Source organism: Bombyx mori, chromosome 4, assembly GCF_030269925.1.
Source record: "Bombyx mori chromosome 4, ASM3026992v2".
In the NCBI taxonomy this organism is placed as follows: domain Eukaryota; kingdom Metazoa; phylum Arthropoda; class Insecta; order Lepidoptera; family Bombycidae; genus Bombyx; species Bombyx mori.
In genome coordinates, this window is record NC_085110.1 from 2082151 (window position 1) to 2109857 (window position 27707).

At 38.8% G+C, this 27707-nt stretch overlaps 1 protein-coding gene and 1 long non-coding RNA gene across 5 annotated transcripts in view; one reads left to right on the forward strand and one right to left on the reverse strand.

Annotated features, from left to right (window-relative positions):
- LOC101736853 (zinc finger protein ush) overlaps positions 1–27707 on the reverse strand; it is a 268675-nt gene that overhangs the window by 96818 nt on the left and 144150 nt on the right. Inside the window, exon 1 of one of the 4 annotated variants that reach the window (XM_038010522.2) lies at positions 1285–1362. The exons of the other annotated variants lie outside the window; for them this stretch is intronic. Within the exon in view, the coding sequence (XP_037866450.1) occupies positions 1285–1348 (64 nt within the window). The 5' untranslated portion in view covers positions 1349–1362. Of the gene's footprint in view, positions 1–1284; positions 1363–27707 lie in introns of those variants that run through there. 4 annotated transcript variants of the gene reach the window in all.
- Positions 52–27649, forward strand: LOC134198728 (uncharacterized). Its single transcript, XR_009972887.1, has 2 exons — positions 52–580; positions 25407–27649. It is a non-coding gene; the product is annotated as an uncharacterized LOC134198728 (long non-coding RNA).

Below are 27707 nucleotides of genomic sequence, written 5' to 3' on the forward strand. Positions count from 1 at the left end.
ATATTAATACGTGAAGCAAAAACTTTGTATCCCTTTTTACGAAAATTGCGCGGACGGAGGAGCAGGAAATTTCTCACACTTACAGAGAATATAGAGAAGGAGTGCACAATGATAATATTTATTTTTAAATTATGCATTAATAATACATTAAATCAATAAAAAAACATTACACACCCTCTCATGTATTTGACACACACACATATTTATACTCTATGTTTATTGTCAAACTTTTGTTATTGCTTAAAGTCTGTGGTCAAATTGAACCATAATGATGTTCAAACTTATAATTTCAATTAATTATAGTCGAATTTCGACTATTGCGGGATCACTAGTTACATTAATCAGACGAAAGTGTCAAATTTAAATTATATTCACATACAAAAATAAACGTTATTAAATAATCTGAATTTGGTGCAAACATTGGCTGAAATATTGGCCGAAGCGCGTTCGGCAAGGGCATGTACTTATGATTCTTATCTATAGCTACTGAAACTGCTTTACATACATAGATAAAAATAAACAATTATTTTACAACCACCGGCGATAAGTGCACGAAGCGTTTGTAAAGATATCTGTATACGTGAGTATTTTGTTGAAGTGTTTATTTTTTATTTTTTTATTGCATAAACGATTGGACGAACTCACAGGCCACCTGGTGTTAAGTGGTTACTGGAGCCCATAGACATCTTTTTTTTATTGCCCTTGTAGCCAGACGAGCATACGGCCCACCTGATGGTGATTGGTAACCGTCGCCCATGGACTTCAGCAATGCCAGGGGCAGAGTCAAGCCGCTGCCTACCGTTAAGTACTCTCGACAAGCCTCGTTTGAAGAATGATATCGGCGGCATCTACAACGTAAATGCTATATCAATACAATCTATTTCAAGGCTTGTTAGGAGAAAGATTAAGTTCAAGATTTTGAATACAGCTAATATTAGAAACCGCAATCTATAGTAAAGCGTGATGGATCGTTCGTGCTCTTCTGAAGCTCACTGTAGAGAGAGATAGATATTATGCTGGATTTCTGTTCTTTCCTATCAGGTTTTGAAGCCTATTTTCAGATGTGCCCCATTATTGGACGCATTTCTTGTGTTTTAGAAGAATGTGCGATAATTTATTTTATTTGGTTGTATAAGTAACTCGCGTGTTTCGAAGGGAGTTAGGAGATGCGTTTTTGTATTGATTTTGCATGGCATTGCGCAAAAATCGCATTTGCCTGTTATAATAAAGGTCTCAAAATTTTTTTTTTATTAAGCTTATAAAATATTTCAACAACAACTTTACCTTTTGAAAGTCTGTAACAACACACACACACACAATCAAACAAATAACAGAACAACACTTTCATAGGACAATTCAGTGAGTACTAGTCGTCGGCATTCAGCCGCGGGTGTTATCGGAAATTCACCGATAAGCAGGGCTGCCACCGAGTAAAAACAAACTAAAAAAAATTATTGGGTTTTACTATTTTAAGATTTTTTCGTGTTCCTGGAATAATTTGAGGTTATCATTACGCCACCTACTAGATGGACCGACGACCTAGTAAAAAGCGCTGGGTCTCGTTGGATGCAGGTGGCAATGGACCGGTCGCACTGGAAATCTATTGGAGAGGCCTATGTTCAGCAGTGGACGGCGATAGGCTGAAATGATGATGATGATTCCGTACGTGCGCGTGCCAAGCCATGCTAAGCCAGTCAAAGGACTTCCATACGAAGCATAGTATTAGTTTCGAAAAAAAAAGCACTGGCTTGGAACGGGAATAAAATCCCGACTTTATTTTATTGCTTAGATGGGTGAACGAGCTCACAGCCCACCTGGTGTTAAGTGGTTACTGGAGCCCATAGACATCTACAACGTAAATGCGCGTCTCAAGTATAGTTACAACGGCCACCCCACTCTTCAAACCGAAACGCATTACTGCTTCACGGTAGAAATAGGCTGAGTGGTGGTACCTACCCGTGCGGACTCACAAGCGGTCCTACCACCAACTATAAAGGTAAAACAATGATCAGGATTATTGACTAGACTGTCGATGCGGGCGTGAGTGATGTCGATAAACCTATTCATAATTTCGGTACACGGCGGCCCTGCTGATAAGGAGCTCAATCGAGCGCGATTTTTACGATTCACGTTATCGCTGGACACGCCGGATTACACACGAGGATAACGATCAAAATAATTGTACGTATCTTTCGAATAAAAAAAAATGTATATAAAAAAAACCAATTCAAAACCAAAAACAAAATTAATAACCCAAGGTTCCGTATGGTCAGTCATATTGGACAATATATCTAATAGCAAAGTAGACGGACGACAGGGGGCGCAAGAATCGTTTGGATCTTAAATGTTTATAGGAATAACATCGTGTAATAAAAATCAAACCTGCAAAATTATAATTTGCGTAATTACTGGTGGTAGGACCTCTTGTGAGTCCGCGCGGGTAGGTATCACCACCCCGCCTATTTCTGCCGTGAAGCAATAATGTGTTTCGGTTTGAAGGGTGGGGCAGTCGTTGTAACTATACTTGAGACCTTAGAACTTATATCTCAAGATGGGTGGCGCATTTACATTTTAGATGTCTATGGGCTCCAGTAAACATTTAACACCAGGTGGGCTGTGAGCTCATCCACCCATCTAAGCAATAAAAAAAGTTTATGAAAGCGCGGCCGAAATTCACTAGTTATGCATAATAATTCAAGGACTAAGCTTATTCGTGGGGTTATGTTAAGTAAATCAAGCTTTTTATTTAATTGGCTTAGGAAAAAATTCCTGAAATGCATAGGAAAGCTCTCGGCTCTGTATTAAATGGTTAATCGTCTACTCGTTGCTCATTTTAGGATATAAGATTGAAGTGTCAGTTATATTAGGCTAACAGGTATTCATCTTCGCGGTAGGAACGCGTAAAATGGAATTCATCTGTGCGGGCCTGCATAGTGATATACTTAGGATAGGAATTAGAATTAGGAATTACGAAGTTGCTTCATGATAATTGTAATCAAATTTCACCAGAGATTATCTATTTTTGAAATGGTCTAGATTTAAAAGGGTTAGATAATCATTTTTCCAAGGCAATTCGGCAACGCATTTCTGCTGGCAATGCTTATGTTTGAAGAACGGAAATTCATTTGCTTACTATAATATAACAAAAAGCCAGACCGTATTGAAGATTTTGTGAGCAATGTAACCGATATCGCTTTCATTTTATCTACATTTGTTTATTTGTTTCAACTTTCTTACAAACTAACTGTTGAAAATTGACGTCATAACAACAGTTTCAAGAATCCTTTGCCTTTTTTTTTTAAAGAAAATATGTGACAGTGACATAAGGCAATGTACAGACATCGACAATATGATATTAGTTTAAAATATAGCCCGCGATGACTAGTGGGCCCGAGGCGCGCTTATCTATAACGGACAAAAGAATTTTTGACGACTGAACAAACATAATGTGGTGGGATCGCGATCGGGATCTCGGGGGACAGGTGACGCGTGTTGCCACGTATGTACCTACACAGCTAATGTGGAAATAAATAAATGAACTTTTCATTAATGATTCGCCTTCTGCGTCCTGAATGTTTATAAACTGAGTGGTGTTTCGATATTAAGAGTCTTTCTTCAGAGTCCCCTTTGGAAGGGGAATGATAACATCCCTAGACTCGAAGTATCGGGCTATTGTTTACCCAGCCACTAATGATCGTGATAAGATAAGATGGCGTACGTGGTATCGTACAGCTTACTTCTGTCAAATATATTGTAACGTTACAAGGAATAGGTATACGCATACGTCAAATATTTTGAATTTGGAAGCGTATTTGTTTACGATTGCGTGCGTTGTATTACGTACGGAAGAAAGTTCTCGAATTTCGAAAACAAACATAAACAGCATTCCGTCAAAGAAAATTAAATGTGTAAAAACTTTGTGTCTTTGAATAAATCTCTCATAGAGCAGGCTTCGAGTGCAAACGGCAGCGGTATCTCGTTGAACAGCCGAAAAGTTTTTCAACTGCGCGCCGAATAGAGCGGGGACGGCTTAGGGGTTGAAGAGTGAATGACGCACAGGTAAATACGCGGTATCAGCCCGCGGCCCGCCTGCTCTGCACAGATACGTCACTCATACGAGTTTTCTTCGCGCGCTTTTCTCAGTTAACCAGTCACAACTGAAATTAGAATTTCTCGAAGTCCTCACAAGTATCAAGGAGTTTCTTGCGTTTTAACAAGTGAACGACGACGACACATCACGAAATTATTCAAAGAGTTTTTTTTTTAATTGCTTAGATGAGTGGACGACCTCACAGCCTACCTGGTATTAAGTGGTTACTGGATGAAGTCCTAAGGTCTCAAGTATAGTGACAACGGCTGCCCCACCCTTCAAACCGAAACGCATTACTGCTTCACGGCAGATTGTCAATATTGTAACGAATTCGCGAATTAAATTGACTGCTAATTTACGTGAAACGATCCGCGCTATATAATATGCGATGCTTCGATAATGGAGTCGTCTATTCGATGGACTTTCATTTCCGCGCGCACGTCGCTCGATAACAAAGAAGTGTTGACATATTTAGAACAAGCCTGAAATCGAACTGGCAACACCGGCGGCGTGTGGCGCTCGACAGCCGTCATCGGCGCCAACATTGCCAACTAACGCGAGATTTTAATTTTCGAATCCATCCAACGGTTGACAACGGGCGTCGCCTCGGGTGTTTTTGTTCGAAATATGAAACAGAGATTCCCCGTTGCTTCTTCAGGCTTCCTCGGCGAACGTAGCTAAGGAATTACGTGTGCGTACTTCTAAAACTGTCAAAGACGATGATTGACGTTCGCTGATCGACACGAGTTTCAATCGAGGTTCGGCTCAATTTCGCGACTCGATTGATTTCAATTGTATTTTTGAAAGCTCTTTTCTTCCTTTTCTTGTGACGTTATAGTATCTATGAAAGACATATTTTATCACAAGACAACTCATACAATGAGTCGTTGTTTTATATTGACATCAAACCTTGATTCTCAAACGTGTACAGCTTATAAAATGTCTCAACAAACCCCGTACCTTCGATACACTTCACCTGGTTTCAGAGAGCAAACGAAAATTGGAAAAATTGAAAAGTATGAATAGATTTTTGCGGCGTCGTCGTAGTCCCGTGCCGTATCGAGTGTGTCCACGGTCCGTCACTATCTGAGTTCCACACGAGCGCCCGCGATACTCACCTCCCCGATACACCGGCTCGATTAAAATAAGAATATTTCGAGGCACAACACTATTGTGTCGTGGACCTTCCTAGAAAGGATGTAAACGGATAGCCGTGTTCGAAAACTGTTAACGCTTCACACGAAGCTGTGAACTATTTTTTTCAATATCTTTCTATTAATGATTCGAGTCGGGAATTTAATGATGTGATTCGTTAAAATTATGAAACTGACAATGACTTTATTTAAAACCTGACTCATGCTTGGAGTTTCTTATCACTTGTATTGTTATCCAATTTTTATTTTTATTTAATATTCTTAATTAGAGAATTGAAAATAGGGCATATCTAGCGCGAAACTATCTTTCATATATTGACTGGTATTTAAACCCTAAGGTCAGGTTAGCCGTTTCATCAATGACCGATATTTATTTACTCACACTCATGTGATGAGTGAGAGAATTCAAGAGTTAGGTATATACCCGCAATGATATTTAAAAAAAAGATGTGTGGTGTCGTGAGACACCGGATAGGAATGAAGTTTCTTATTATCGTGCTTATTATAAAAATATTAATTTTAAGTTCTATTCGAGGTATAAATAAAATAATTATTCGGGTATAAAAAAAATAAAAAACTACTTTACCAAGTTATCAGCTTTATTTTATTCACAATGATTTATAAAGAATATATAATAATAATATACAAAGAAACAGCTATTCATATGAATAGTAATAATAACCGTCATCACGTAGACTATACATTAGACACTGTATAGCCATCATACTAAGACTATACATAAATAATAAAAATCTTACGTTACGGACGTTTTTTCCCTCCGCATCGTCCCATAAGGAAATTCGTTCCGAAAAAACTCGTTATTTCTGTTGTGTATATAATATGCAATGTTGCACATTGCAATATGACGTGTATGTATGTGCGATGTCGGGCGACGCTCCTGCGAGGGCAGTCATTCGCCTACCGCCAGCTAAGCAAGGTGCGCAATAAATGCCTATTATAATTATCATCAGTATTTTATTGAAGAACCCAATGTTACTAAAGTTCTATACAAAATATATATTTAATTAAGATTAAAGAAACAGTTTCTACAGTTAACAGTATTGAACTCTGTCGACCAGAGAGTAGTTGCGCTGTATCCGGCGGCGGGAGACTTGATCGAAACTGGCGCACGTAATCCAACATGGCGTTTGCAATTTCGACTGCAGATGCAATTGTCACGGGCCGGTGGCCGCGAGAGTCCGCTCCTTGTTTTTACTCGATTGCTCGATTATTTATTCGTTGTTTTGTCGTCGTGCGCTCTCCGATACCGGGCACATCGAGACCTGTCATATCGCTTTTGTTCGACGTGTACGACACAAAAAAAAAAAACAAAAAAAAACGTACTTCCCGATAAAAAGTCTCGGGAGCAATTTGCTCGTCTCTGTTATAAACAACAGAAGTGGAATGCTACGATAGCGGACAATAAATGTCCGATTCGTTTTTGTCGAAACGAATTTGTTGATTGTTTTTAGGGCCGCCGCGGCGCCGCCGTGTTCTATCAGCGGTAGTTTTCGCGCCCTGTCAGATGTCATGTCTTTTTTTTCCCTCGATTAGATTAAACGGGCAATCGGTTCATATGTCATACAGCCTGCTAATTATCTTAATGTTTTCGAGCAAAAGGGAAATATATACGGAAATATATAAAAGTTATACTTTGTAATTTGTGTTTACCGAAATTATTTTCCTGAAACAAAACTGAATAAAAACGAGGAATGTATTAATTGTGTATTTTTCCTCTCCGCGTACATACATCTATTGGAGTATTATTTTCGTTAATTATTCGTCCTAAAAAACGAAATGTTTGCAGTCAAATATTATCGTATGTATATTTAGTTGTATCTGCGAAGGTTTCTAATCCGGAGGGGGGTTGGAGGCGTCGGCATGAATCACAAGGAATAATGGCTGCAATATCACGTACTGCAGTTTGTCAACTGGCCGTGGCTCTGCTGATAATGTTCAGATTGCACAATTCACCTGATACCCAAAACTCTATTAGTGTTGGACATTGATATACCTATGCTTGAAACTTTTAATGTATTTATCAAATATTTGGAATATATATTTTACTAAATATATATTCACTTATTCATATATTCACTCACTAAATATATAACAATATATTTAACAAAATATTTAATGAATACTTTTATTGTATTAATTAAATATTTTGAACGTTAGCTTCTCTCTAGTGAATTATTAGTGTTGCCAATTACAAAATTTCATATTTAAAAATAATAATTTATAGGTATCATTATTTGGATTTTATATTACTTATTTACGTAAGGTTCTATTACAGTTATTTAATACTAATTTATGATACCTTTGTAGGTAGTTTAAACATTTATTCCAATATTATACAACCCACCCGATATAAAATGGTTACTGGAGCACATTTACAACGAAAAGTCCATGCCGTCACGCATCTTGAGACATGAGGTCGAATTTGTAACATGAGGCTATTGTATGATAGTAGCTCCACCCTTCAAACGCACACATGACTGCTTCACGATAGAAAACCTTGCGTTTCTACTATAATTTCAACAATTGAAATGATAGATAAATAAAAACCGTTACACATTCAACGGCCCAACGTTGGGATATTCTCCTGTGTTATGGCGGAAAACATACAATATGTGCTCTTACATGTATACTCAGACAATCATTACCAAATATCATTCATATAGACTTGAAGCCAACCTTAGAAATAAAACCCGATACCTTCGTAGCGTAGCTAAGGCCACTAGCCACAGAGTAATTAAATAAACAACAACAATATTCCCTATAATTTAATAATAAATAAATAAAAGCATCACCAATATCATAAAACTGCAGATAGAGAAAAGATTATTCACAGCAACACATCACAAAGTACTTTGCAAATTACAAAAAAAATAAAGTTAATTTAAAAAATTTGAAATTTACCACCAATAGAGTTTACATTTCCGACTTAAATAACAATTCCGCTTTAAAAACGCCAGTAAAAAAAAAAAAACACATTCCTTTCGCTGAATCAGCGAAAAATTAAAACCGGAAAGATTTCTGCCTCTCGTAGTCCGTATCAATAACCACTCGTGAAAGGGCCGGCGTGGAAAGAGCAAAGCCGATACGATCTGCTCTGAGTATCATCGTTCCCTGAGCCTTCGAGAGCTCGGGCGCGGCTAATCTGCCTTCGCGGGCCGATCGCCAGTACACAGTCGAGGGTCCATCGCCAAACGGTTGAGTTACTGAGCCGTAAGCGGAACTCGAAGTGAGTGAGCGGATCAGTTAACACATCATCTTACTGTTGCATTCAGAATATTTATGTATTTAAAATTATTTGTACGCAAAACTCAGTTGAAATTGAATTACGTATCAAAACTAGACATATATAGGTTATATTTTATATAGTTAATTAAATAAATAGTTAGCATAGTAGACGATATAAAAATCTTATAAATGCTAGACGGTTCTCATGCGGTTCGATTTTATGGATTATTAGGAACTCAACAGAAACAATCTAGGTTCGTGGCTTAGTCGAAAGTGAACGAAGACATTACAACTGGAAACTTCTAGAAGTTGAGACATAGTACCTATGTTCTTCGGTTTTAATGAGTCGTAGACATAATTAAAACTAATTTTACAATTTAAATTTGTGTTTTTTTTATTGATATAATACATATATTTCGGACCGAATTAACAGTTTTTGATTCCATCAATAAAACAATGTTTTTATTTTTTGAGATATAAGTTCTGAGGTCTCAAGTATAGATACAACGGCTGCCCCACCCTTCAAACCGAAATGCATTACTGCTTCACGGCAGAAATAGGCAGGGTACAAATAGGCAGGAATAGACAGGAACAGGCATATGCGAAAAAATAATGTTTATCAAGCGATCTGTTATCTATGGATAAAACTAGGGATTGGCCGGATTTGCATCAAAATTTATTGCTTTAAATAAATTGCAATATCTAAGCACCATTATGAAAAATTGTGGGTTAGGTCACTTTTGCGCTAACAGCCTCGACTGTATGTATTATTTGGAACGCTTTGAATAATTTACAGTTTTCGTGGTCACAGAAGAATAAAGTGTTATTCGTAAGATGAAGATGCGCAGCGATCTACTATTTCTAGGTTTTCAGCGCTAGCATTGACGATAACCATGACAGAAACAATTACCCAACAGGCGGGCCGCAAACTCGCCTAATTATAATATTCTTTTTCTTCACCCTATCCCACTAGGTGTGGTCGGCACACCTAATTTTTCATTTCCATTCCCTTCTATCAGTCGTCAGCTCAACACTCATTCCTCTCTCTCTCATATCGTCATTCACACACTCCATCCATGTCTTCTTCGATCGACCTCTTCCCCCTCTACCTTGCACTACCATTTCCATTTCCTATTCACATGCATTCTTTCTCTACGCATCACATGTCCATACCATGCTAACCGCTAGCTTACAATAGCATAATTTTAATAAAATATTGAATTGTCATCAGTCCTTCATACGTATGCGAAATTTCGAGTTAATCCGACGTTTTGAAGGGGGTCAAAATCATTTTCTAAGGTTCCGTTATATACATACTAACATCTGTACGTATGAAGCTAATAAAAGCTTATTAAAAACAAAAACGAAAAAAAAAACCAAGAGAGACGAACGGCAAGATTTCTCTGAGTTCATCCATTAGAGCAGAAATTGCGGAATCTTTCACTGTTAGAACGTACATTCCTTAATAAAACAAATATCCGCTTTTAGTCAAGAAACGTTATAAATACGAAGTTTACGACTACAAAGTGCAATGAATCAAAAACAAAACAATGTGATTATCCTCTCGCGTTCTAGGGTTATTGTGGGGCAAGTCATACGGACTAAGCGATTTATATCAAAATTTCATTTTTAATGAAACCCAAGGGGCTGTCTAAGAATTGTTTTAATACGTATAGAAGGAACTATATATCTTTTAATGCGAGAGTACATTCACAATTTTATTTTGATATATTTGTAAAATATAGCTAATTACATTCAAAACAAAAGTAAATAAAGGAGGAAAATGTTTAGCGGTAATATCAGGCGAGACGTTATATACTGAACTACCCTTTGGAGTATAATTAGGTTTTTCAAATACGAGTAACTTACAATTTAACCAGACTTACAAAAATTAAAACGCAGCTACCTTACAAAATAACTACACATGTAGATGACACATAATAAGTAAAACATATTTATGTGGTCGCACATGATCATACTTAGCTATAATTAAAAAGGATTTTGTGGTTTTATGAAACCACGGTAAAATAAAACTTTTTTTCACATATAGACATTCAACTCTGACAAACAACATTTACATTAAACACTGACAAAAACAAAAACAAAATAGCGTGGAGCACTGGCACAAATGAGTAATAGTCTATACACTACACGGTCAGCTGCTGCGAACTATAGGCGCCGCCATATTGGCCTTTCACTTTATCCCTACTCCGCGGTCGGCCGTCACGCGACATGCAACACACAGACGAGTAAGTTTGAAACGCCATTTTTAATCTGTGGTAAAAAGTTCGAATAGTCGTTTCCCGCTTTCGTCTGTGATTTTAAGGCGCACACCGAAGTTCGACACGAGTCGAGCGCAGGAAATGAAACGGGCCGGAGGAGCGTCCGATAAATCCGAGCACGCTCGCGAACTAACAAAGAACTTGCCACTTCTTGCACATCTTTATTAACTTGGCGACTCTGACAAATTGATCTTTGAACGCATTGTTTTTGTTTTTTTTTTGTTGTTTATATTATTTGTCTTGCCTTATGATTATAACAAGGAATTGTTGAGTTTTGTTTTCTGTGAGAAATTATACACTGTAGCGGCTAATCAAAATCATGTTTCTTAATTGTGTATCATAGACAATTTTCCAAACTATTATTGAATTGTTGTAAACTTAGATTATTTTACACTGCTAACAGAGAGAATTAAAAAAAATGTGTGCGTGTACTAGTGTACACACGTAAGAAGTGAAACTTGTTTATGGCCTTATTTTTCGAAAAATGATCTACATGCAACTTTCTAGAAATTGGTTAAATAAAGTTAAATTAGATAAAGTTTAAACAAAAGGATTTTATTATCATAGACATGAATACAAAAAAGTTAAATTAGATAAAGTTTAAACAAAAGGATTTTATTATCATAGACATGAATACAAAACAGATGGCGCGTAACGGAAAAAAGTGACGCGTAACCGAAAAATGTGACGGTAAATTTTTTTCCAACGCCGATAAGGAAGTTTCACTTCAAATATTTTTTATTTTTTAGTACAATATTTATAAGCAGTATATATTTGATGGTTTGTAAAGAGAGAATACATTTTTTTTTACGTAACGTAGTCTTCAACGCGTTTCAGGAACAGCCCTCAGCAACCCTACTTAAAATTCAAAGCGGTCATCCAATACAGATTCAAGTTTAAAATAGCGAAAACGATTCATAGCTATGTTCTCATCTGCCTCAGGAAATTAGCGTCGCCTCCCTCGGATTATAGCTAAATAAGATTATTGTTTACTCAATCTATTCGTTCATTCGTTCATTTCGTTTCATTCGATCCTTTGTCTCGTTTAAAATTATTTCGAAATGCGAAGTTCCGTTCGCCGATAGTTGAGTCTGTTCTTAATTTAATTTCTCGTTTCGCTAAGCGCGTGTAGTCTTCCGTGATGTGTTTACAAACGTGTAGGTACTTAACCGAACGTTTTAAGTCGATCGGAAAATTTGAAGATTTGTTTTATCTGTGTCCCTCGGAAAGTTTTTTTTTTGTTGTTGCGGAAAGTTTGTTTTGACGATTGTTGTAATAGTCCTAGACTTATAAGTCGAATTGCCAAAAAAATGATTTTGATAAAGTATCTGAGCCCAAAAACAGCAATATAAAAAATAATAAAAAAAAAGCAAAATATTCGCATCGAGTGACGGACGGAACCGGAAATTGCGGAAGGCGGCAAGATCGCGGATCTTGTCAATATGATACTTGACAGCTGTTAGTGAATATATTTTTTTCTTTCATTATTAGATACATATAGTTCGGATGTGTGGTCAATAAATAATATAATTTTGAATGAAATTTATATATTAATACGATTTCGATACAAATTGGAAATATTTGTATGTCTTACTTTATTAAACTAGCATATAATAGAGCGCCGCCATCGACCATGAGACGTGAGGTCGAATCAAAGGTATTATCTAACGACTGTCCTACTTATCAAGCCCAAACCCTTTGCAGGCAGAAGTAGGCAGGGCGGCTGCTTGTTTGTATTTTTTTTTACCTAATATAAATAAGCGATGAGCAGTAAAATTCCGGTTATTCCCATATAAAGTTCGAATCCCGCCAAGGGAAGATATTTGTATGATAAGTATAAATGTCTTTTCCAGGGTTATGGATGTATATTAAATATGTGTATGTGTATAATAAAAATCTTATGTATATTTCCGTTATCTGGTACTTGTAACACAAGTTCTTTACGAACTTACCACGGGACCAGTTAACGTTTCGTGACTGTTAGTAAATATTTATTTATTTATAAAGTGTGTTCATAGTGCATAATATAATTTTCTAAATAGTTTTAAACAAAAATCTCGTTAACGTGTTGTAGAAGTACCGTGTTATAAGAGAGGGTATTGGCGAGTTTTTCTTGTGCTTGAGTGGAACCGTGAACCCGTCGCTTGTGTCGAAGGACTCGGCGAGTAAATTAACCCACAGACACAGCCCACTGAGTTTCTCGCCGGATCTTCTCAGTGGGTCGCGTTTCCGATCCGGCGGTAGATTCTGCGAAGCACTGCTCTTGCTAGGGCTAGTGTTAGCAACGTCGTCAGGTTTGAGCCCCCTACTTATAGGGTTACGCTGAAATGGCCTCTCAAGGCTATCATATATGCCTATTTCTGCCGTGAAACAGTAATGCGCTTCGGTTTGAAGGGTAGGGCAGCCGTTGTAACTATACTGAGATCTTAGAACTTATATCTCAAGGTGGGTGGCGCATTTACGTTGTAGATGTCTATGGGCTTCAGTAACCACTTAACACCAGGTGGGCTGTGAGCTCGTCCACCCATCTAAGCAATAAAAAAAAAACAGTTTAGGTAGAAAAAAAAAGTACACTTAAACTTCAATCCTTCACCCGATTTTGCAATCAGATAAAAAAATACCGGGAAACTCAAATCATACGAATTTCTTTCTCAAACAGTAAATAAACATTTCCCTGAACTCCCTGATTTCGCAACACACATTAATATTTAAAACGATGACTAATTAATTTGGTGATCAGTTAGTTCACATACGGATCGTCCGCGCGAGATGTGTAGGTTGATGTTATCTCCGCATCGATGAATCAGTGTGAGTCATACCGCATACGTAACATGTAACAATCACTTAAAACTTACCCACACCCCTACGTGCTGGTGGTAGGACTTCTTGTGAGTCCGCGCGGGTAGGTACCACCACCCTGCCTATTTCTGCCGTGAAGCAGTAATGCGTTTCTGCTTACAACTTACAAACTACAAACTTACATCTCGAGGTGGGTGGCGCATTTACGTTGTAGACGTCTATGGGCTCCAGTAACCACTTAACACCAGGTGGGCTGTGAGCTCGTCCACCCATCTAAGTAATAAAAAAAACGTACAAAGTGATAATAGAAATATTTTCATTAGCTCCTGTCGCGTATCCAATATTGTTTAATTAAACCTAAAATAAGGTTTAATAAGGCATTCATGAAACGACAATGCGCGGTTTTAATAGTTTTAAAATTAAATCATTACACAGATTTATTTATATTACCTATTATTGTGTTGTATCGAGATTATGCCGTGGTTACAGTGGCAGGGTGGCAGATACAGGAGATGCCCTAATATTTTTAAGTAATAGGTATAGATATTAGGTACCTAAAATAAAGTAAGCTTATTCTATCATTAAGGTGATCGGTAAGATAAGGTGATACGTCGTGTAATAAAACAAAGTCGCAAAATGTATACTACTGTGTCTTTTCTAGCGATATACCGTATGGTGTTGTGAGCTTCAGCATCACTACACTGGCTAGTCCGACCACGCAGCCTCTAATAAATTAGGAAATACTGATAACTGTATCTTATAATATTAATCTCTATATATAAAAATGAATTGATGTTCGTTAGTCTCGCTAAAACTTGAGAATGACTGGACCGATTTGGCTAATTTTGATCTTGAATTTGTGGAATTATTTGTGGAAGTCCAGAGAAGGTTTAAAAGGTAGATAAATATGAAAATGCTCGGAATTAAATAAAAATAACAATTTTGTTTTTCCTTTGATGTGTCCCCTGTCGGACGGATTCCTTTTGTTTGTTTTAAGTTTCTTTTATGCAAAAGCTTAGGTCTTTTATTTATCGATTGAGGCACTACGAAGTCTGCCAGGTCAGCAAGTAGTTTATAAAAGGATATCCGCGACTTTATTAATATCGAGGGGTGAAAATCTATGACCGGGTTTCACTGCTCTTCTATAAAACTATACGCATCCTATATCTTTGGATGTCCAATACGTTATAGCAAAGTTTAATTAAATTGTTTATTGAAATTCAACAGAACGTTCTCGAAGTAATTCGAAATTAGCATATGTTAGCTAGACGAAACCACAAAAAATATGAATACAATTTACGAATATGTTTTCTGTGTAATACAAGTGATTTATTCGAGTCGTCCTTTTAAGGATACATCAGGAGCGAACATAAAATCAGATGTGACACGAGGCTCCCCGATACCGCGGCGGAGGGTAGGTTAGATATTTCAATTCTACGTCGGATATTGGCGGGCGGCGTGACGACGCATACATCTCGAGATCGGGCAGTGTGTCCGCTCCTTATCATCATATTGGAATCTTGTGTGCACCACTGGGTTATGTATGCGAACGCCACACGGACGGATGTTGGCTGATGCAAAATATTAGTTTGCCGAAGTCGTTGGTTTGATTATTTTTTCTGAAGGCTTAATGTATTTTTGTTTAAGTTGTTGTAGTCCTAAGGTACCAAGCTGGTATATAAGGCCATCACAAGTTGTTTGTTTTTTTTTCATACCTATTCGCTGGTGGCCTAAGAGGCTATTCAAGATACGTCCGGACGAGTAGGTGAGCTCACGGGCTCAACCTGAGAGAATTTGCTAACACTTGCTAAATCTACCACTGGATCGGAATCGTGACCAACTGAGAAGATCCGGCGAGAAATTCAGTGTGCTGTATCTATGGGTTAGTTCACTCGTCGAGCTCTTCGTCGTAATCGACGACAACCAGGACGGTGTCCGGTAAACAAGTTATCTCCACTTGACCCTGTCTTGCGCTTACTCGTTGACATCACTCCAGGTCATGTCGGCAGTCCTCATCTCATTCTCCACGGTGCGTCGCCAAGTGTGCACAGGCCGACCTGGTCTTCTTCTGCCAGGCCATTGCCACGTTTAGTTGTTTAGGTAGACGGGTTAAAAACACAACCAGTTTTCGGGTAGGTGACGAGCTGAATTGATCAACGCCTCGGATGTAGGGCTATTTGGTAGAACTGGTTTTTGTTTTCTCAATACTTTACAATAGCATTAGGCTTTTCAATTATGAAGCCTGTATTGAGTTTAGGAAATGGCAAAACTGTAATTATAATTGGCATTCGTAATTCCGTATCGGCTATGTAACTGCATTAGTCTGTACCAAGTCTAGTCGCGCTGCATTGATATTTCCTTGAACACAGTCTGTTCTCGAACTTGGTTGACTAAAACGAGCCTTAAATAAATTAGGAATCTTGTTTTATAATATGCAATCTTGGCAGTCAACAATAGAGTCCTAATTCCCGTGAATTGTTTTCTGAAGATTTTTTATTCAATCAACAATAGAAATCAAAGTAGATTTAAAATTTGCTTGATACTGAGTGAAAGCCTTCCAAATTTAGAGTTCAAGTTCGAATTTATAACACAGGACAGTTAGAACGTTTTGGTTCTATTTGCAAATGTCTTTTGCAAAAGGCCGTATACGCGTGCGTGGACTGATCAATTGTCGCGATCGAACCGATGAGAGATCGCTAACGGAACTCATTGCGTGTGAGACGACTTTAATGAAAGTGATTCAGAGCTTTGTTATTCGGATATGCAACATTGTGTACGAATATTACGGTACAGTACCCGGCGATAAATAATGCACATCGACCTTCTGAAAGAGACAATCGGCTAATTTCGGCTTCGTAGAGCGTTATCTCTGTCGCACTTTACCCATTTGACGTTTGGCAGTTGTTTTTCCAGTGCTTCTTCTTCGTCGCTTTCTTCATTGCTGAAGGTCGTGTCCGTGAAAATTGACCGTTGCCTGTCTCGTGAGCTGTTTCCATCTCGTCCGGTCTTCAGCTGCTCGAATGGCGGTTGCGACTGGCAACCCAGTTAGAGCGGTTACTTGATCACACCAAAGGCTAGGTAATCGGCCGTGGGGTCTCTTCTACTTTGCCCGTCACAATCACTTTGTCCAAGTTATCTGACTGTCGGCGGGCAATATGACCGAAGTAGCTGAGGATCCTCTGGTAACAGATTGTTGAGAGCCTGACTCGGATGCGAAGCTGATCCAGGATAGATTTATTCGTCCTCTTGGCCGTCCACGCAATTCGGAGCATTTTCCAGTGCATGAAAACTATAATTCGCGCAAACGAGAAAAAATTTGATTTAAATTATAATATTGCACAATTCCAGTACTTTCCGCATGCAATTTCCGTCGTAGCTGAAACAGCGAAATCGCCAGACAAATTGTGCGATCGAATCAACGGCGGACCGAAGTCGGAAACAAAACAACTGCGTTTAGAAACTTAGGCTTCCCACAATCAATGGCCGAGAGAAATAATTTTAATTGGCACACAATAAAATATGTGAGTTCGCACCGTCCGCGCCCGTATCGATTACACAGAAATAGTGCTGCGCCAATCAATGTTTTGCGCGGCTTGGATATCGATACTGCTAATCGATAAACTATTTTCTGTACTTGTGTCTGGTTTTAGTCAAAAATTCGTTTAGTCTATTAAAATGTTTGATACATTATAAATAGTCGTTTAATTGTATTAATGTTCAGACGAATAAAATTAATTAAAAAAAAACAGTTCGAAATTTCAAGCTTTAAAAAATGACAGTTTTTTTTTCAATTAAACAAACAAACGGATACATTGCGTACCTTTAAATGGACAAAGGGTTTCAGTAACACAAAGATGACTTCATTAGAAATATCGAAGCGTGCAAACGAAAAAGTATAAAGTGCATGCGAGCGTGCTCACGGTCGATCTTCGGCGAGATTGCGCCGCGCTGGGTGCGACCGCGATCACCTCGCCGACAATATAATTGTACCTGCATACCCTATACCACCTTAATTTATACCTAATAGCGAGATAATCACATTTCTTTCAGGCCACGTCTCATTTGCATTTCGAAGGATTATCTTTGACTGCGACCACTTAATGATTGCTTCTTTTGACTTTTGCGTATTTAATTTTTATCGGCAGGTGCGTGGTCATTATCAAAATGGGCTTGAATAGCAATTAACTAAGAAATCTTATAAGGATCCTACGGATAGACTATGAGATATGAAGGCACATGGACAAGGCAACTGATCCAGTCTGCAGGTACTGTGGGGGAAGGAACTTCTATCTGAATACTATGTGATGCTGCCTCTTAGGAAGCAAAAGATTCCTCGGATAGTAAATTTTCTGCCTCGAACTGTTCAAGAACACTTGTCCAAGGAAAGTTCATGTTAGATTTAGGCCTGGCCAAAGATATTTAATACTGCAAGGTCACAATAAATCTATATAGGTGGCCGCGATTGGTGGCCTTAAAGACCCACTGCCCTCCGATATTAAAAATTTAAATAACAGTTATCCTTAAATTAGTTACACATAAAAATGATTTTTATTTTATTATGTACCGATTGAAATGGCCACAGTTCCCTGCAATCGCATGCGATCGTAGAATGCTCCTTAAGATCAAGGGGAAAATTTACAAAATTTTCATTAGACCTGTCGTACTGTATCGATCTGGATGCTGGGCGACGAAAGTAAAGAATGAAAGAGGAGTGCACGCGGCAGAGATGCGAATGTTGAGATGGATGTGTGGAGTGACAAGAATGGACAAGATAAGAAATGAGTATATCAGGGGAAGTGTGAAAGTAGCCTCGGTTATTGACAAATTAAAGAGCGGACTGTTAGCGTGGTATGGACATGTAATGCGTAGAGAGGAGATCGCCGGATCTTCTCATTGGGTCGCGATTCCGATTCGGCGGTAGATTCTGCAAAGCACTGCTTTTGCTAATGCTAGTGTCAGAAATTTCTCTCAAGTTGAGTCCGTGAGCTCACCTGCCCGTCCGGGCGTAATTGGAATAGCCACATCGGCTTTTTTTCCCCTACCTATGCTGATAGCCTTGAGATACTATTTCAGCTTCACCGTAACGTTTGTAGGTTCACGGGGCACAAACCGGAGAGTTGCTAACACTGACCCTAGCAAGAACAGTGCTTCGCAGAATCTACCACCGGATCGGAAACGCGCCCCACTGAGAAGATCCGGCGAGAAACTCAGTAGGCTGTGTCTATAGGTTAATTCGCTCGTCGAGCCCTTCGTCGCAAGCGACGGGTTTGAAACACTTCGGCTACTAGTGAATCGGCAGGGGAAAAAAAATAAGTATATGAAAGCCAATACTAAAGATAGGCAGCATCAACGCCGTTCGTCTGTATGAACTGGGAAGTGCAAGGATGTACAATAATGATATTGCGCAGTGCGATGGTGTGGTTCGATTACAGAGTCCCACGATAGATCGTCTCGCGCGCAACTTAACGTGTATATTCCATGGACGTAATATACTGAACAGGATTACATTGCGAGGAGCCTTTATCATGGCTTTAAAACTGTGGCTTTCAGAGTCGTTCATTCGCTGCACAGATCATCATCATCATCATGATTAGGTTACATATTATACATTTTTTTTCATTGCCCTTGTAGGCAGACGAGCATACGGCCCACCTGATGGTGAGTGGTTACCGTCGCTCATGGACTTCAGCAATGCCAGGGGCAGAGTCAAGCCGCTGCCTACCGCTAATCAAATTCAAATTTCAATTACGTCCAATGCTGTAAATAAATAAATAAAATAAATAAATAAATATTTACTAACAATCACGCCACGTTAACTGGTCCCGCGCTAAATTCGTAAAGAACTTGTGTTTCAGGTAGCAGATAACGGAAATAAATATAAGATTTTTATTATACACGTATATATATAATACACGTCCATAACCCTGGAAAAGACATTTTATATTTATCATACAAATATCTTCCCTTGGCGGGATTCGAACCCGCGACCCCCTTGTGTAGTGACCATGTCACTTACCACTACACCAGACGGCCGTTACCGTAAATATATTTTAAACGTGATTTTGAATGCTGTCGCGTTGTCGGTGTGGGGCCTTACCGCTATTACCGCCTGTCTTGAAGTCCGCGACCGATTCCACTGCATTATACAACGTCAACGCTAAAATTCGATCGTTATTGTTGTGAAGCGTGAGCGTTGCGCTTGTAAAGTTGCCACATTTAATTGGCGGGAACGTTCGTACCTCAACAACCGTCCGAGAATCAGTTTTGAGTTATTGTCGATGTCGGTCATGTTTCAATCGCAGTTTAACGATAGCGAATTTCCTAATGTTCGTGGTGGTATTTAAATATTTTTAACCGATTAATCCCTAGTAGTTTTGCTAACGATTATTTTTTCTAGTAATTCCGATTCGTTTATGTGATTAAAAAAATATACAAGCAATCCTTTTTTGTCAAATGATTTGATTATAAAGTTTGACGAGGTTTATTAACCTGCTATTGCAGAAACTAAAATGCGAAGAGTGCGTAAAACTGATTGAGGTTTCTATATTAATTCTTCTCTGGGACTTATTAATATCTAGTTTGTGGAGAGCTACACCCAGCTAGCACGTTTTGCTGGCCGATCTTTGATATAGCTTTGATCTGATTGCTACCAAAGTCGCAAGATCACGCGCTAGACAAAGCTGAAGATTTCTGTTATAATGTTCTTTGGACTTTCGTCAGTGCGTTGAGAAAAGTATTTCAAGTGGTAGGTGATTAAGGATGAAGAGCATCGACTTTACATTAAGAATTGGCTAATTTGATTTCAGAGCAAATTCATTTTTTTTATTTTTTTTCTATTTGTTGCTAATAAATTCGAGGGGTTATGCTTGCTTCAACGAGTAGTTACGTGAGCTCACGGGCTCAACCTGAGAGAATTTGCCAACACTAGCCGTAGCGAGAGCAGTGCTTCGCTGAATCTACCACCGGATCGGAAATATGACCCACTGAGAAAATTCGCCGAGAATCTCAGTAGGCTATGTCTGTGGGCTTAGTTTCACAACTTACTATTTAACATCAGTTGGGTCATGAGCCCGTCCACCTATCTAAGCTAAAAAACTAACGAACCCTTCGTCGCATTCAACTTGTACGACGAGAATGGTGACCGAAACTTGTATTACCTAAAAGCACCGTGAGTAGATCGAGAGATTCCGAAATGATATCCTTTGGGCGACGGTGACGTTTGGTCATTTGGATCAGGTAATGTAATCTGGATATCATTTTTGAAGAAACACAGAAGCTGAGTTCCGTTTAGGTCTACGTAACCGCATCCAGTTGTGACGATTAAGATACAGCGTCTTGAAACGAGCGTGTTAAAGTTAACAATGAAATCATAAAGACGCCTCAGGGCTATAGATCACGTGTACTCGCGTCCTAGGCATCTAGTCGGGGCTCGCGTGCGCAATAAATCGCCCGTCGACGTACGTACAAATTGGCGGACGATCGGCGTCGCGACAACGCGCGATGTCCGCCCGACGGTCGCTTGTTACCGTACGAGATCGCATGCGATTTTATTGTCGCCGACTGTCGTGGGTACGCCCGCAACGTGCTTCGGTACGTCCCGAAGATTCTAGAGAAACGTACTGTCATGTTCTCTCGCTTCAGATAATAACGTTGTAGATGAGAAACTAAAGTGATATTATTTGTTTTGTTTTTTTTAATTAAACAACTTTGCGCATGCGCTCCGTGTTGAAATGAAATCAGAGCTAAATCAAATCAAATCAAATAAAAAATATAAAGTATATAACTTGTTGAACGTCAAAAAGAACTACCAACAATTCACGAAAACTAGCCTCCGTCCTGAGAAGAACTGGCAAGAAACTCAGCGGGCATGTCTTTTTTTTTAATATTAGATTTTTTTAAAATATCCATTTTTACAAAGAATATTATAACGTAACAATTATTGCAATATTGAAATGCTCGGAGCGAGCAACTCATTCCCACTGTGTTGGGAGACACCACAACGCTTGAGATATAGAATCGAAAATTAGAACACAAAAGCAGTCTTTTTCTTCTCAGTCGCATGCAGACTCTTGGCAGAGGGGTCGTGGTCATCACTTCGGGTGGTGGTGCGCTTCACCAGACGTCGCCATTCCTCGCGTACCACGGCCCTTCTTGTGCACTCGTCAATGGGAACGTTTAGAGCTGCCTTTATTTGGTCTTGTACCCTCTATCATGCCCTGCACCACAAGGCGCTCAACTGAGACGTCACCCCGCCGCAACAACAGTCAAAAGCAGTCTTAGCCACATGGACCTAGAGACGAAATTCCTTTAGTATCACAGCTGTACTGCCGCTCAAATCAGAGCGCTTGCTTTGTGGTAGACTGATGACATCAACCTTACAAGCTCGCAGCACTATACGGCCCCTACAAAAGAGGACAAATGTATCATTTCCTCATAGAGCGGGTTATAACAAAAGAATATTCACATCGGTTAGTGCAGAAGGAAAAATACCTACAACTCAGCGATAAGAGACTCAGTAAACCCCCATGAAACGATAAGCGTACCACTCCGATACGTGCTTCCGCGACCTACGCCCGATACGATGCGATACGCAAAAATAATCGGCCATTCTTAATGTACGAGTATTATTTTTCACATAATATTTTGTGCATCACCCTGTATGAATTAATAAATAAATAACTGGGAACAAATTACGCACGATCCTACTGGTGGTAGGACCTCTTGTGAGTCCGCACGGGTAGGCACCACCGCCCTGCCTATTTCTGCCGCGAAGCAGTAATGCGTTTCGGTTTGAAGGACGAGGCAGCCGTTGTAACTATACTGAGACCTTAAAATTCATATCTCAAAGGTGGGTGGCGGCATTTACGTTGCAGATGTCTATGGGCTCCAGTGACCACTTAACAGTGGGCTATGAGCTCGTCCACCCATCTAAACAACAAAAAAAAGCCGGAGAAGGTCACACATGGCAGAAGTCAAACCTTCTTTCGCTATAAATTATATAGATCCATCCAATGGCTCTTGTTAGTGTCACTTCTCGAGTTTCATATCACAACTGCTTTATTACAGAAGAAGATTTACAGAAGTTTATATTCCAATAACAACACAACTGCTTTATTAGAGAAGAAGATTTACAGAAGTTTATATTCCAATAACAACACAACTGCTTTATTACAGAAGAAGATTTACAGAAGTTTATATTCTAATAACAACCAAATAGCGCTCCGTTATATTTATGAATCTAATAGTTTAATTACACACGACGAACTTAACAAAACACAGGCGGTTGTATCATTCTATCGCGCGATAACGCCCGCATGCCGCGCTCGGCTTAGATAAAATACAACAAAAAAAAAACAATAATTGTTTCTGTATTCGGGTTACCTCGAGTTATCGCTTAGCATCCACGGTGACGATGTGTGATGGAGCGTTCTAAGCATTTTTTCTGTTATTGTCGATATTATTTCCTTTGCGTTCCGACGAAATTCAGCCGACGTTCATCCAGCTATTCTCGCCCTTAACAGTTCGATTCGGATCACCCTGGTCCCCTTCCGGTGTTTTTAAGCATTCCAAGCACCTGTCACTGTCCCTTTTGAAACTCGTTGAAGGGATCAACGTGCAACTTATCCCACAGACACAGCCCACTGAGTTTCTCGCCGCATCTTCTCAGTGGGTCGCTATTCCGGTCCAGATCGATGGACGAGCTCACAGCCCATAGACATCTACAACGTAAATGGGCCACCCATCTTGAGATATAAGTTCTAAGGTCTCAGTATAGTTACAACGGCTGCCCCACCCTTCAAACCGAAACGCATTACTGTTTCACGGCAGAAATAGGCGGGGTCCTACCGGTGCGAACTCACAAGAGGCCCTACCACCAGTAAAAGATTCTGCGAAGCATAGCTTTTTCTAGGACTAGTGTTAGCAAATTCTCTCAGGTTAAGCCCCTTGAGCCTGTATCCTATTCTAGAAAGGATTAGAACAGTGACGTAATTATTCAGTATAGTAAAGTACACTGGCACTCTCAGCATCAAACTAACGCTTCCTACTTCCTGATGGCTGAACAGATTTTGCCATGTTTTCGTTACGGAATTATGGTTTTTTGAAGATCTCATAACTGGTTTAAGACTGCTCAGAATAAAAACAAGCATACATTGATTTTTATTTACATAAATATATTCGATTGTGAATTGTCTAAATCGCATTAGAAGTGTCTGTACAAGCAGTACAACAATTTAATGTCAGCCAGAGGAAGTTTCGGGCTGTTTGTGGTAAGTGAGTGAGATTTAAATGTAAGTTAAAAAGTCAATGTCCAAGTGACATGTCGTCACTGCCCCCAAACGAAACAAATAATTGAGGGCTTCTATGTTAAAAAAAAAAAACTTAGATGATGACGTAGACTGGGAATGAACTCACGGCCTACTTGTTATTAAATGGTTACCGGAGCCAGTAGAAATCACAACGCGACTGCCGCCACCCCCCTTGAGAATTGAAGTCTATTTCTCAATTGTTTTTTGAAAACATTATTAGGAGTTTAATTTTAATTACTCGCTGCTATTTTTTCTTTATCTACCTATCTGCCAATAGTCCCGAGAGGTAATTCTGGCTTCACTGTGACTAGCCGAGAGGTCGCAGGATCAATCAACATGAAAGAATTTGCTAAAATTGGCCCTAGCAAGAGCAATGCTTCGCAGAATCTACCACCGGATCGGGACCGCGACCCACTGAGAGGATCTGGCAAGAAACTCAGCGCATTCTTGTTGTTGTTCATTCCTCGTAGACTACTTAAATAACGATGTAGAATTTAAAAAAATAAATTTATTTATGTCCGAAAAATAATCTCTGAAAAGAAGTTTCCAAGTATTGCTGATTCTAAGATTTATTTTATCAGTAGAAAGATATCAGGTCGATTAGTTCGAATTTTATTTTTATTGTGTATAATAAATATTATTTTTTAACATTTGATATTAAGGAATTTAAATGACGACGAAATCTTGAAAGAAGAAAATGCTTCAAGCGTTTCTTTTTGTTTATTCTCGATTTCGTTTATTTTACGATTGTGTAATGATTGTCTGGTAAACGCAAAAAACCGGCCATCAACACTTTTCGTTATGTTTGACCATGCTTGATTTCATGTAGTTGAAATTCTATTGTTTCTAAACAGATGCATTCGTTCGATATGACAACTAATAATCGGAATGCATCTAAACATTCGGCCCACGTAAACCTATTATAAAAAGTCATTAAAACTAGATCCGTGCTAGCGATTACTCGTACATACAAAAAGTCTTTTTGAAAGGATACAGGCGCGTTGTGGAGGCGGCGGTATCGCGCGGGCGATCACACCGTATCGCCGGGGCGATCTCGTCATATCGCCGGGAGAATCGCGCGCGATCGGGTGCTTTTTCGGCGATAACGACTCCCCCCTCCTTCGTGGGGGCACCACGTCGTTTGAGCGACTGTAGAACGTTATTTTACACGTTTGGATCTGTGTTACATTTTATGTAACAAAATAAGATATCAAGGTCTAGCGAAATAACTACGAATACATAAAGGCATTGATATATCTGTTGTTTCATAATTAGCTTTACTTTTCAAATGCCCCGTAATGCCTTGTTATTGTTACGATTAAAATGCTTTAAAAAATAGCCATAAAAACAGTGAGCATTTCATATAAATATCATAGTAATAATATTTTTCATAATAAACTGAAGTTAACAATTAGAGCTGTATTTTTGTCATAATATTATTTTTTCCAATATTTTTATTTAGCCAAATGCCCTGTGTACTTTATATGGCAAAACTAATAAGTAATCATTTTGAAACATCTAATTACAGTGTTTCACACCGAGGCTGGCTCGTTTATGGCGTAGTTCCCTGCGGATCGTGATAGCGGTGTGTTATCGCGCGCTCGCTCCCGGCCGATAGCGATCCTAAATAAATGAAAGGTGGGCGCTCGTGACGGTGTGATACGAAGATCAACTTGCGGATTTCGTTTTATGCATTTATATTAAATAAAGAAAGGGAATTCATTCTTAAAGTGAAATATCTAATGGCACGCGGTCAGGTGGCTTTTATTGCACTTCAGCAGATTGATGTTGTGTCTTCGCTCGACTCGCGTGTTTCGACTCGCGACTCTTTTATACGCTTGTATTAATAACGCCTGTGCAATATAATTTTATCAAAAACAATGCGATATCTGTATTTATTTTTAACAAGCTTTTCTCAGAAAAGTCAAATCGATTTTTAAGCAACTAATCAGGGTAGTTTTAGTGTCGCCTCCCGCCGGTCAGTTGGAGAGGATAGAAAGAGACTGTACAGTGAAGAGAGTGCTGTTGTTTCGTCTGAGCGGAAAACTTCTGGTCGGACGAGCAGATACAGGTAGCGCGATGCAGTTAGAAACGATCTCGCCCTTGGAATTCAAGAGCAGAGCAGTTTGTAGTTATTTATATGTGTTATTTTAAAATAATATTGATGTATTTTGATGTATAGCATTATGGTGGGCCGAAGTCTCGCCTGTCAACAATTAAGCCATTCTACTGCACTCATTTAGGAGACCTGCCCCTATAGTTTTCTTGCTCTTACATGAGCTGATAAAAAACAATAAATGTGACATTTAACATATTGTGGCCAGTGTTAGCAAATTATCTCAGGTCGAGCCCGTGAGCTCTCCTACCCGTCCGCGCGTAATTTGAATAGCCTTTTCGGCTCCCAGTGAGTAAGTAGGGGAAAAAATGAAGAATATGAAAGCCAATACGAAAGATAAGCAGCATCAAGGCCGTTCGTCTGTGTGAACTGGGAAGTGCAAGGACCTCTTAATTGGTGACAGGACCTCTTGTGAGTCCGCACGGGTAGGTACCACCACCCTGCTTATTTCTGCCGTGAAGCAGTAATGCGTTTCGGTTTGAAGGGTGGGGCAGCCATTGTAACTATACTGAGACCTTAGAGCTTATATCTCAAGGTGGGTGGCGCATTTACGTGGTAGATGTCTATGGGCTCCAGCTACCACTTAACACCACGTGTGCTGTGAGCTCGTTCACCCAAATAAAAAATAAATAAAAAGTTTTTTTTGGCTATCAGCGCATAGCTAGGGGGAAAAGTGTTTAACAGATCATCATACAAAAATCTTCAGAGAATTCATACAAGAGAAATGTAAAGGTTCAACATTCAACGGAATCACTTTCAAAATACCATCAATCGGCACCACGCATCAAGCCCGCGACCTTTCGTCAGCCCCGCCTCGATTCCTAATCAATTACGGCTCGTGATCAGACCAGCCCACCCGCCTCACTGATCGCACGAACTCAAAATATCAGATACAAGATCGATATCATATAATAACATTACTAAGCCCCAAATTAGCATAAATACGTGTAACCTATTTTACTAGCTAATCTTGTTCGAATCAAAACACTTTTACGGTTTAATCTCGTGTTTTAATGTTATGTAATGTTAATGTAATGTTTTAAAATTTCTGGCGTCTCAAATAATTTGTATACAGTTGCCGTCGCGGCGCCGGCGTCGTCACGAAAAACCAATAAGGTTATTATTGTGTTTTGAATTTGATAAATAATTAAATATGTTAAAGTATCAAGTACATAAATATTTTAATATTTTTTGTTTAATATAATTAAGACTAATATTGGTTATTTATTCTTTTTAGTATTTTCTTTATGTGTAGATCATTGATGTATTAATAAATGATGTTTTTATATATCTATGGTGTATATAGATTGCCGCTGCCTATTTATGACAGTAAGGGAAAGTTGATTGTCTCCATGAGGTTAAAATGAATTTGTTATAAAATTGTAAGTATTTTTCTTACCTTTTTACTATTTTATTACCTTGTTATTCCTTACTTAAGATTCAATTTGGAGGGTGATTAGTATTTATTTAACAGTATCTCACTTCTGGTTCCTAAAACTACATACTTTTACATAAAAACCGTAAATCTCGCGTTTATTATTGTCATTATATTATTTCAGATATTTGGAATACTTTACAGCTTCGGTATGATTCGTTGACATTTGGAGTAATATTATACTAACTACCGTATTTTTTGTAAATAAAGATGAATTCCTGGACTTTATGTTTCTCTCATTTCGTTGACTTTTTTTATTGCTTAGATGGGTGGATGAG